The sequence below is a fragment of the Aphidius gifuensis genome, linkage group LG6 (assembly GCF_014905175.1).
Source record: "Aphidius gifuensis isolate YNYX2018 linkage group LG6, ASM1490517v1, whole genome shotgun sequence".
Classification (NCBI taxonomy): Eukaryota; Metazoa; Arthropoda; class Insecta; order Hymenoptera; family Braconidae; genus Aphidius; species Aphidius gifuensis.
In genome coordinates, this window is record NC_057793.1 from 16702249 (window position 1) to 16715070 (window position 12822).

Consider the following 12822-nt stretch of genomic DNA (forward strand, 5'->3'; position numbering starts at 1 on the left):
GAATTATTATTCGAGTGGGAGCTCGGAAATATTCGGCAACGCACACAATTCATTGTGTATACGTGTGAACCGAACGGATTATTTGGACAGGCGCAAAGAATTTTTGTCGAGGAGTATGACTGCGACAGAGAGATTGTCGGCACCGTAATAAATCCGAACAGCCCACTTACGGGAAAGCATAGGCGATGCGCAATATAGTAGTATTAAATACATGCAATTTAGGGCTTTTTTCCTCCACTGGCAGCGCTTGTGAAGTTTTTGTATATGAAATCTATAAAAAAAAAAATTTACTAGCACCATCAACGGCAAAAAAAAGCCCTAAATTGTAAAAAATTTGCCCTGTGGATTGGACTGCTCGAACTTAGAGCTGTTAATTAGCCGGCTATTTATTTTTTTGACGGTTAATAACTGTTATTAACGGTTAATAACCGGTTTAAAACCAAACGAGGGCGGGGCATCGACACGCATGCGCAAAATTTAAAGCTTCATGAAAGGTCCAAAATCAGAGACTTATTTCAATTATAATATATATAATTTTTTTTTTATTTTAAAGAACAGAACAAGAGCTAATTCGTACCGATCAAATAAGAATTTGTACCTCAATAATTAAAGTAGATATGCAATTGTTAATTATCATTTTGGAGTAAATAATTTTTTTTTGTTGTTATTCTTGAGATACAAATTCCGGGCTTGGTGGTACAAATTAAGAGTCAATACCCTTCTTGGAGTAGCAATTTTTTTTACCCCTCTAAGTCATCTAGAAAAAAAGTCAATATTTAACCCTTCTTGGACCCTTTAATTTTGAGGTACAAAGTAAATCAATGGTGGTACAAATTAGTACAAATCAAGACGCTTCTAATGAGTATCCTAGATTATTTTTCTAGGACTTATGCAGGCCAGGTTCACGCACCCTTCCAAACCTCAGATTCAGAACGACCCATTGTTAAAATTGGTATCTATGAAATATATGGACTGTTATTAAATCTCTTTGGACTAAATTTAATTCCTTTTTTTACTTACATATATGACATATCAACAACAAAAATGTAGACTGTCAACTCTGGGTTTAACCTCACTTTTCCTTTTTACAATAATCAAGTCTCGTTGGACTGAATTTGACATACCCATCAACTGCAAATTATAATATTAATTGTTATATAATTATTTGAAATTTATCACTGATAATACTTATTTTTTAGAAAAATGTTTAAAAAAATATTAATAACAATAAAAATAAAAGTTGTTATGATGTTTACCTTTTTCACTGTCTTTTTTTATTCATAAATTTTTCAGTTGACACTACGATTGAATTTTCGTTAACATAATTTAATTATTCATATTTTTTTGACATCAAATAAATAATGTTTAATGTTAATCTTATTTATAATAAATTAATATTTTTATTGTTGAAAAATGAAAATTAATAAATAATACATACGCAGAATGAAGTACGCGCAGATTTTTGTGCGCAGGCTCCTCCCTTTTTTGGTTAAAAACCAAAAAATTTTTAGGGTGCGAACTCACGACACGCAAAAGTTTGCGTTTTATCATGGCTGCCGTAATTCTAAACATGGCGCCTCCGTGATTCAATCCACCCGCTCGACATTGTCGAGCGGGTAAATTCACACGCGCGTTTAAATCAGTAGAAATTACTATATATTACCAAAATATCACTGAAAAGTGTAGTTGTGTGTAATGTGTGTGCAGTGTATCTAGGGTTCAAAGCTTGGATGACGGAGGCGCCATGTTTAAAATTCCGGCAGCCATGTTTAGAATTACGGCAGCCATGATAAAACGCAAACTTTTGCGTGTCGTGAGTTCGCACCCTTAACCGCGGTTATTAACCGACTCACAGCTCTAGCTCGAACCGGCAGTCCGATTCACAGCAGTCCAATCAGTGTTGGGTAGGTATGATCAGTGTTGGGTTTGTATAATACCGCGGTATCATACCGGTCGTAAACCTCGGTATAATACCGGTATTATACCGCGGAGGTTTCATACTTTCATACTTTCATACCTAGAGTGGGTATAAGTGCACTTAAGTGCTTATACCCACTCTATTCATACCACGTTAGTAGCGCCATCTGTAGGAATTTTTCGTATATTACGTCACACACCATTTTGAATTGCTCATAATTTAAATTTAAGAATATCATTCCTTTAATTATAGCATAATAGTAATAATCTTCATCCTTTTCTCAGACTTTTGTCAGTAGTAATAAATTTATTGAATATATTAAAAACTATTGACAAATGTCTAAGGAAAGGATGAAGCTTACCTGTTAATTTCTTTGGCTCAATTAATTTTTTATAAATCAATATGTGGCAACACCCTTCCTTAGTTATTTTTTCCATAGTTTTTTACTTTTTTATTTATGTAAAAACCTATTGGAAAAATGTCTATGGACAGAATGTTGTTTACATGTTAATTCATAAAATATTAATTTAGCCAAATAAATTAATATGCAGGCAACATCCTCCGTAGCTAATACTTTTCCATATTATTAATTTAAACAAATAAAAGCTATAAGGAAAATGGTAGCTAAGGAGGAAGTTATCACATGTTAATTATACGAAATTATTTTGACAGAGAAATTAACATGCAGGCAACATCCTTTCTTGGATAATATTTTTTCATAGCTCTTTATTTATTTAAATAAAAATGGTCATAGGAAAATGGTAGCTGAGGGAAAGGATGTTGCCTGCATGTTAATTTTGGCAAAATTAATTTCGTATGAATTAACATGTGACAACTTCCTTAGCTACCATTTTCTTATGACCATTTATTTATTTAAATAAATAAAGAGCTATGGAAAAATATTATCCAAGGAAAGGATGTTGTGCATGTTAATTCTCTGGCAAAATTAATTTCGTAAAATTAACATGTGACAACTTCCTTTTCTTAACTACCATTTTCCTATAGCTATTTATTTAAATAAATAAATGGTCATAGAAAAACGGTAGTTAGGAAAGGATGTGCCTGCATGTTAATTTCTTTGGCAAAATTAATTTCGTATGAATTAACATGTGACAACTTCCTTTCCTTAGCTACCATTTTTCCTATGACCATTTATTTATTTAAATTATAATAAAAAGCTATGGGAAAAATGGTAGCTAAGGAAAGGATGTTAATTACTTTGGCTGAATTAATTCTTTAGAAATTAACAGGAAAGCTACATCCGTTTCTTAGCCATTTGTCAATAGCTTATTATCTGTTCAAATAAATTAAAATACATTACTGTTGTTGTTTTTATAATCAAATATTGTTCATATTATTTGTTTATTCTGTAATACATCTATTAATATATCAACAAAAAATTTGACATTCGAGAGTTTTATGCTGGTATGGTAGACAATTTTGATGCCATAGGGGGCGTTCCTGAGTTTCATACTTTCATACTTTCATACCGGTATTATACCGGTTTAATACTTTCATACCGGTATGAAAGTATTAAACCCAAAAATCGACCATTTACCCAACACTGGGTATGATACCGTTGTATCATACAGCAGTATCATACACTGTATCATACAGTATGATACATCTCCATTATCATACGCCATGTATCATTAGAGTGGGTATAAGCATATACCCACTCTATGTATCATACATTAAGAGCGCCTCTACATTTAACTTTTTAAACCTTTGTACTGACGCCATTTTGCCTATCCGCCATTGTACACATATTTGGCGCCCAAAAACAATATGTCAACATCCAACATAAGAGGTGTGTTCGTTCACTTTTCACACCGAGCGTATGCACGGAGCGTATGCAAGGAAGCGCTAGCGTTTTGCGGTCATTTGAAGAAACTGTAGTAACTAAAATTTACTATTTATTTATTGCTATTCGTTTTTTCCAGTTCTTTCGCTCTCTTTCATTATTATTAATTGGTAATTTGTTCTTGCGTCTGAGAAAAAATTATTAAATTAACTAAATAAACACAATGACTGAAAATAACGAATGTTTTAGTAAATTTTAGTTACTAAAGTTTCTTCAAATGACCGCAAAACTCTAGCGCTTCCTTGCATACGCTCCGTGCATACGCTCGGTGTGAATAGTGAACGAACACACCTAATATGTAATCTCAAGAATTTATTAATATTCATTAATAAATCAACTAACGAAAAATGATTGTTTGTATTTTATTTGAATAATTTCAAAAATTACAATAAAAAAATGAGATAATAGACATGATATGTGGGCAAGGAGCGTTTTGACAGGTTCTTAGGAACATCATGAAATGCCAGGAAAAGAGATAGTTTCATTAGCTTGCAAAAAAAAAATAATAAATACAGTAATTATGAGATTATAATCACACGGATAATTTAACATCACTCAATATCACAAATATATTTTCCCTGTCGTTTTTTATGAGAAACGTATTATATTAATCCGGGAGACCTATTTGCCAAGTTGACCTCCTTCATCATATTGGCATACTTTAATATATTCTAGAGTGGGTATAAGCTTACATATACCTGAATATATTAGCTTATACCCACTCTAATATATTCCAGCAGTCCAATTCACGGCTTGCGGCCCGGAGCGCTAGTTTCGGTTACACCGTTCAGGGTGAACATCCAAAAAATAAAGTCTCTTTCAGCTCATTTAGTCCGTAATAGGGATATTGAATGTTGGTAAATATCCAGTTGGCACTATGTCCGACTTGAATACTTTACGTAAATCAACTTTTCCTAATTACATATTAAACTATTTTGCTTTTATCCGATATAATGTTATGCCACAAGATGAATGATAAATAAGATATATTTATTATGTTTAAGAGTTATAATTTTCGATGATATATTTTTTTTTATTTTCTCGTATTTTGTAATAATAAATTTATGACACTATGTATTTCTATTAATTAGCATATTTTAATTTTTTAATTTTTTAAATTCATGTTATTACGATATTTATCATAATATATGAGTCACCTTTTAACGAAAAATAATATTCAATAATTATACCGAATACGATAAAAATCACTAGTAATTTTTTACGAGTTTGTGTCTATGAGTTTGTGTCTATTCATCGTCTGAAAAATAATCCGTCTTATATTTATATGTAGAAATAGATTACAGACAACAAATAATCAACGGTAAAATCTATCGTAAAAATTGGTTCATCCATATACATAGAGTACTCTTATTATCAAATTCCGCTAGTACGAATGAGCCAAAACGATTTTATTCAAATGTATATATAGCTAATTCTACTTTTCTATATTAATATTATTGTCCGTTTGATTGATATAGCCGAATAATAATCTATGTATATTATTTTACAACCTCTTTCTGTTTTCAGATTCAATCAGCTAAGCCGCTCAATAGCTTTCTGAAGTTGTATCTTTATTGTCTAATCATATATTCATTTGTTCTATATTTTTCGCAATGTATTTTCTCCGTTCGAATATATTAACCATTATAGAGTTTCTGAAATTTAATAAAACTCTAGTGATGATTCCATCATAATTATGTAACACTAGATTTTACAATGCTCAGATTTGCATTTGTTATTAAAACGAAATACTAGAAATCCTGATTCATCCGCAAAATTAATCGATAAATAGGGCCCTGTTTTACTAACTCTTTTGGCACAAGATGGCGACACCATTCACATTTATTTAAAATTTATGTTTGTTATTATTTATAACATAAAAAATTTTTTATTTACAATTTAAGGCTATGTATAATAATAATACAACAACAACAATAATAATAATAACATACTAATCGTAGAAAAACTGTACGCCTAAAATTTCTGCCTCATCGACGGTATTTTTTGGGTGATAAATCATACGGCGGATGAATCAGGATTTTCACACTTTGGATTTTGTAGAGAACCGTTTAATGAAAAACCATTATGTACATATTTGTATTAACGTTGCATGCACACAAGCGGTCAATAATCTGATTATATTATTTTCACTTTTGACTATTGTTTATTCTTAAGATTGAAAACTTTAACGACTCAGGGTGAGAGATGATTTTCAGTGTCGTATGGCTATAAAATTGGTGTAACAATACAATAGGCCTAAGGTACAATTATACGATGCTTAAAAAGTTCCATAGCATTTTTATAGAATTGTTTATTCGGATTAACTTTTTTTGATTGTGCACAAAAATAACAGCTTCCTATTTTCGAAAATTGGTGTAGAAATAGAATATTAATTTTATTGAAACAATATTTGCGGACACATAACTATTTGGTTGTTAAATGCAAATTCAGAATTCTATTTTATTATCGTTTATAAAGTGGCATTTAATTCTTCATCAATATTTATTAAAATGATAAAAAGTTGTAGAATAAAATTCGCTTTTATCACCAACTCGTATTAAGAGAATCAAAAGTTTAGTGTGATAATATCATATATTTTCCAAATATATGAACAAAAAAAAATTATACTTTTATCTAATAATATTTTTAGTAAATATTATCAACTCACATGAAACATAATTTTTTTTTAGTAGAATTCAGTAAACGGCAAAAAAATGTTTATCATTTTCAATATAATGCAAACAACAATATTCGAAATCTTTAAATTCGTCCTAATCTAATTTATGAATGATAATTATATACGTTAATTAATAATTTCTATTTTTAAGAGTTCGGCCCAACTTAAGAAAAGTTCATTTACGAAGCTTACACTTCAGAATTTGGAAAGATCCGCTAGTCGGCTAAAACATTACGGCGGCAACTTGTTCTAGCTCACAATAGATGGAATCGCAATATTATGTCAGAAGGACTTTTTCATTTACAGTGTTTTCTGATTCCCGAGGATTGAGACATGGCGCTGCAGGCCGCAAGCCCAATTCACAGGGCAATACAATTTAGGGCTTTTTTTCACCACTTACGGCGCTTGTAAAGCTTTTGTATGTAAAATCTATATAAAAAAAATTTTTTTAAGCGCCATCAGCGGCAAAAAAAGCTCTAAATTGTAAAAAATTTGCCCTGTGAATTAGACTGCAGGCAAGCTCCTGAGCGAATTTTTTAAAAAAGTCATAATGTTAACTGTTAAATTATTTTCTCGTATAATGTTTTAATTCTAATAAAATTTTTTATACACGTTGATGAATTTATTTATTATTTATCGTGTAATAAAAAAAAAACAGTTTGACAGCTGTGTACAGCGGTGTGAGTGAGAGTTTAATAAATCATTGAGTTCATTTTATAAAAAAAGAGGGCAGTTTCAACTATCATACATTTTATGTAGTATCATACGTATGATTGTATGATACCCCGAAAATCGTCGAATTACCCATCACTGCACCCGTATTCAGAGGATGTTCTCATTAAGGCTTTTTTTTTCCGCTGATGGCGCTTGACAAAATTTTTTTTATATAGATATCACATAGAAAAGCTCCACAAACGCTGCACCCGTATTCAGAGGATGTTCTCATTAGGGCTTTTTTTTTCCGATGGCGGCACTTGTGAACTTTTTATATAGATTTTACATAGAAAAGCTTCACAAGCGCCACCATCGGAAAAAAAACGCCCTAATGAGAACATCCTCTGAATACGGGTGCTGGGGATTAGTCGCGAGCTCATGTTTTGGTCTTTGCAAAAAATGGCTGATCTTGTATCCTCAAAATTGTATCAATCAAACGCTGTCAATGTGATTGAATAAAGTGAACTAAACAACACATTTGAGATATTCGTAAATATAGAGAATTGTGGAACGTGTTTTAATTGTTTATAACTAACTTTTATTTTCTTATCTGATCGAAGCGAACTCTAAGTTATATTATGGTTAATTACTTGCACACGACGTTTTCCCAAACAATAATTCCATAGCATGCATTTAACAATATCATGACAATTAAGTTATCTCACTCTTCTTCGATTAAAAATAAATTCCAAAGTAAGCCAGATTGAAATTTTTAGCTCTTGATGATTTTAAATTGCCTTTATAACTTCTAAAAATTTTTAGTTGGTTTTACACAAAAACATTAGGCCATATTTCTGTCAAAATAAGTATTTTTGAATAATAATTATAATGACTCAATATTATTCATAGTTGTATGATATTATATGTCCATCGACAAAAGGTCAAGTTATTTTTCAATTAATGATTTGAGGAGGTTAAAATTATAAAAAAGTTTGAAGATATGGCGTCTTCAGAATTTGACTCGGAACAATTTGAGAAGCGGCTTCATGGCCTCAAAGATTCTCAAGAATCGATCCAAAGTCTCTCATCGTGGTGCCTTGAAAGGCGAATACATCATAAGAAAATTGTAGCGACTTGGTTACAAGTTTTAAGAAAAGTTAAAGTTGAGCACAGATTGACTCTTTTCTACCTTGCTAATGATGTCATTCAATATTCAAAAAGGAAAAATTATGAATTTGTTGAATCATGGGGAACCACATTACAAAGAGCAACAACCTTAGTCCGAGATGAAAAAGTTAAGCACCGAATATTACGTATTTTCAAAATATGGGATCAACGTCAAGTTTATGATGAGGAATTTCTCACAGACTTATCTGGCTTAATTTCGGCAGCTCCGAAAAAAAAAGTAGAATTACAACCAACAAATGCTCTTGAAGAATTTCAGCCAACTTTTCTCATATCAACAATGCGCTCATGCTCCGCTCTAGAGCAAACAACAGACTTAAGATTACAAGAAATGCGTGATAATAATATTGATATTGACAATTCTGAAGAACTCTGCGTGTCATTAAAAGATCGTCGAAAAGTTAAGAAAGCAGAAAAAGAAGTTGATTTGGCTGTTAAGAATGTTGAAAACTATATATGTGCTCTAGAGTCAGAAATTCGCGAAAGAATCCAAGTTTTGGATTTATTAGAACAAGCTGACCAATATTATGAAACACAGCGAAGTGAAGTGAAAATTGTAACAAACGTACGTGTCAATATCAAGTGTTACTTCAGTTTTTTTCCTGTTGTTATACTTATACAAACATTTCCTTTTTTTAGGCTTATCGAAATTTTGGAAGTCGTGTAAAAACCTTAAAAAAAAAACTTGATGAGTTATTGCCCACATTGTCATCACCGATCCCATCGCCAGATATCAATGCACCTTCACCGAGTCCTGATAGTGACATTGAACTTCCAGATGAAGATCATAATCAGAGCTCAGCAATCGAAATTGCACCACCATTGATGTATGGTTCTTACAGTCAAGATTATGAGCCTATGCCAGTACCACCACCGGATATATTGGAAAAAAATAATTCAACAGATTTTACCAGTAATTTTTCTTCATTTATGGGCACGAATGTTGATTTTGATATGGTAAGAATACAAACTGATTGTTTTTATATTCATATTTTAAATTTGCATACTAAAAAACCTTAATATTAAATTTTTTACAGAGAAATTTATTTTCAAACCATTCTGTGACCCCGATCAGTGATCGGACTTACAACAAGGCTATGCCCATCGAAGTAATTAATATGAGGCCATCAAAGACAAACGGAGGCGAAGAATTCAACTCTAATTTTATTAAAAATGTATTTTCAACTACAGATACGGCGCAGTTATCGAGCGGGATTCCTGGTCTAGGTCTTGACGTACCTGAGCCACGAATAGAATCACCACAACGACCAGATTACTCACAATTATTACCTTCTACTCAAATAAATAACTCCACTACAACATCCCGAATTATGGCCGTTCATGGCTTATCTCACACTGCTATAAAAAATCTTACGAGTCACAGTGCACCATTATCACATGTACTATTATCGTACTCGAATGAGAATAACCAAAACAATATAATGCCTTTCGAGAAATCCAGCCCGAACACAAATAATCCATTGCCGCCTCCACCTCTTCCACCGCCAATTTTTTTAGATAATGATGGATGTTATAACAAGCTTCCGCCGAAATTTCCAACGTGGACATCAATAAACGAAGGAAAAAACTTAAATTCTTCATGGTCTTCAGAAAATGTCGAGCATGATTGTTGGGAATCTAGGAATGATGAAAATTGGTCAAATGGAATTCAACGAGAAAGTTGCTTATCTGAAACTCCTGATTCACCTCCAATTTATGAAAAATCAAGTTTTTGTAAGCCTGTGCAGTACAATGATTCTCAAACGGAAGACGAAGTTTTAAAAGGTGCAGCTGATGTTGATCACCGAGTTATTCTTATACCAGTACCGTCGGAAGACCAGTTACCACATCGTCTAATGAAAGGGGCTGATGTTGATCATCGAAATTTAATCAGTTTGACTGGAAGTCCAGCCAACAATGCAGCAAATACAAACGAAGCTCCTGAATCGAATATTAATACTTTGTGGACTATTACTGATCAAGACTATAGGTAAAAACTTTCTATAATCTATATTATTTTCTATCGATTCGATTATAGAAAAAATACTAATTATTATTTTACTTGTTTTTTCTTTTTTGTTTCCTAAATGTTTTTGTTATTAGACGACCGGTTCAACTCGGTGATATTGTTGAAAGTGTGGATATGGAAATGTCTGATGATGAAACCGACGGCGTTAAACAAAAAAGCCGTATTCTGGTTGATCTTAGATCTCAGGACAAAGATATGCGTGCAGGTGTTTCTCAACAAACTTCACGTCAGATGGATTTAGAGATGAACGTTGTATCGGTTAATCATGGACAAATCTCTAATAATGTACAAGAGTCGTTTCCACCACTTTCATTACAACCTTGTCAACACTCGCAGTCGGATTTTGCCCCTAACCGGGATGACTTTCGACAGAACAACCAAGAACTTCCTACAGATCAAGAAAATTTCCGACCTGATATTTCATCATCAGCGTTCATGAAAAATCAACCAGCCTTCACATCAGAATTTTCCGTTCCACCAGAATTCCATCATCCAGAAATTTATGACTTTTCGAACAATCAACAACAATCAAGAACTTCTGGAAAAAAATTTCATGATGAATTAACAGCTCCAAGTAGATATTTACAATCCCAAGAACATCTACATCTGCAGCAACAGCATCATCATCACCATCATCATCGAGAAACTACGGTTTTTCATCGGGGACGAGGAAGATTCCTTCGAAATCGTCGTGATCGATTTAATGAAAATTGCAACAGTCGTCGGTATCGACGGCAAGATCAACTGGAAAATAATGCAGAAAATATTACAAGTAATCAAGCAACATTTTTGCAACCACCAGAAACCTGTGTCATATACGATGATAATGGCATACCGATAATGCCAGACAGCACCTTAGATGAAATTCTGATTCAAAACAAGATTATAAATGAAACTGAATCGGAAAAATCCGAAAATGTTGATACAGAAAACTTCGAAACTGATGAACAAATCCCGGAACTTAAAGTTCTTGTAAACTCTAAAGAGATTGCATGTGAAGATCGTTTTCAAGAAAATTCTGCTGCACAGGCTGAGGAACCGTCGCAGAACCTCTCAGAACATTTTGAGGCACTAATGAACTCGGGGAAAACAACAGGGGACAACGAGTTGACAAGACAATCGACAAATGGAGACATTACAGATCAAAAAGATGAGAACGTTTGTTTACCATCTAAAACACGATCACTTTTGCAAAATGGGCCTTCTTTTCCAAGTCTTCTTGCAACGAATGAATTACATCCTGTGATTATTTATGATTATGAAAATCAACATGTTACCAGTCCGAATTTTCGACCGAGATTGTCGTCCCCCGTTACAGGAAGCATTTGTTCTCCTAGGCGAGGTAGTGTGCTTCAGCCACACGGCAGAGGAAACTTCAGGGGTTCACCTCGAGTGTCGTGGACTGATAGAGGATCTCGTGGTCCACCTACCGTAAATTATATGTCACGAGGAAATAATCGAGGGAGTCTATTTTGGGGCAGCGGAAATTTCAGTGGCGGGGCCAGTGGTTTTAGAGGGAGAGGACGAGGCACGAATACGTGGTAAAGAAACAGTTATGTTCAATCAAACATTGCAATTTTGTGGAGCAATCTTCAACAGCATGTAAATATTCCATATGTTTTTCGTGTGATAATATAAAGCACTTCATTCGCATTTCAAAAACTGAAATGAAATTGTAAAAAGCTCTATGCGGTCTCAAAAAGTTTACGTGTACAAAAATGTATATGTATATTTCTTATACTTAGTAAAATGAAACATTTCATGTATCAAATATTTAGGAAAACGAATATATAAGAGTCTGCATATTGTTTTGGTGAATGGCAAAAATACTTTGATAAAATTTATCGCTTGATTGATCTTCTTGACATTAAATCTTGTAATGTGCATTCAAGTTTAAAGTTATTAATGAGTATATTTAGAATATATACATTAAATATATATTCATATCTAGTGTATATAAACTAGGCATCCAATGATTTCAGGATTACAAAACAGTTTGGTTTTTATTTGTTGGCATAGACAGAATATATTAGTAATAATATTAATATTGTTATTAAGTTGAAGTAAATCATAGCTTATAAAATAAATATAGACAAAAAAAATCCCAAATATCGTTTGAGTTTGCCATTGCTAGATCCACTGTTTCTCCATTTTTCCTGAGTTATTGTTTATATGAGTTCATATGTGATATAACTGCAAAGTCACACAGTCCAATTCACAGGGCAAAATTTGACTTGCGGCATTGTCTCCCTGTTCCAGTGTAGAGGACGTGCGGGCAACAGCTAATGCAAGTACCTAAATTCTAGTCTATATAAACCTGATAACCAAATATTCTTTAATTCAAAAATTTTATTAACAAAACAATACAATTAGCAAAATATTGTTCAGCACTTTGATCGTATCAAGCAAATTTTGGTTAGCCAACTCATTTCACTTTGTTGTTTTTTTATTGGTTTTCAAGGCAATATTACGATATCCGTGGCGACAAAATATGA

At 32.6% G+C, this 12822-nt stretch overlaps 1 protein-coding gene and 1 long non-coding RNA gene across 2 annotated transcripts; one reads left to right on the forward strand and one right to left on the reverse strand.

The window, feature by feature from the left end:
• Window positions 1–752: 752 nt before the first annotated feature.
• LOC122859609 lies at window positions 753–1417 on the reverse strand. The gene is made up of 3 exons (XR_006374371.1): window positions 1257–1417; window positions 1021–1131; window positions 753–956 (listed from the first exon to the last, which is right to left on the reverse strand). It is a non-coding gene; the product is annotated as an uncharacterized LOC122859609 (long non-coding RNA).
• A 6114-nt stretch (window positions 1418–7531) lies between these two features.
• Window positions 7532–12731, forward strand: LOC122859588. The gene is made up of 4 exons (XM_044163271.1): window positions 7532–8863; window positions 8938–9255; window positions 9336–10288; window positions 10402–12731. Exons 1-4 carry the CDS (start codon window positions 8114–8116, stop codon window positions 11870–11872), a joined length of 3492 nt encoding a protein of 1163 aa, XP_044019206.1. The 5' UTR covers window positions 7532–8113; the 3' UTR covers window positions 11873–12731.
• Window positions 12732–12822: the final 91 nt, after the last annotated feature.

Excerpts from the sequence above, each read along its gene's own strand:
- LOC122859588 (XM_044163271.1), top strand. The coding sequence starts at position 8,114 with ATGGCGTCTTCAGAATTTGACTCGGAACAATTTGAGAAGCGGCTTCAT. Across the intron at positions 9,256-9,335 it reads CGAATGTTGATTTTGATATG|AGAAATTTATTTTCAAACCA; the intron begins GTAAGAATACAA and ends AATTTTTTACAG. Across the intron at positions 10,289-10,401 it reads ATTACTGATCAAGACTATAG|ACGACCGGTTCAACTCGGTG; the intron begins GTAAAAACTTTC and ends TTTTGTTATTAG.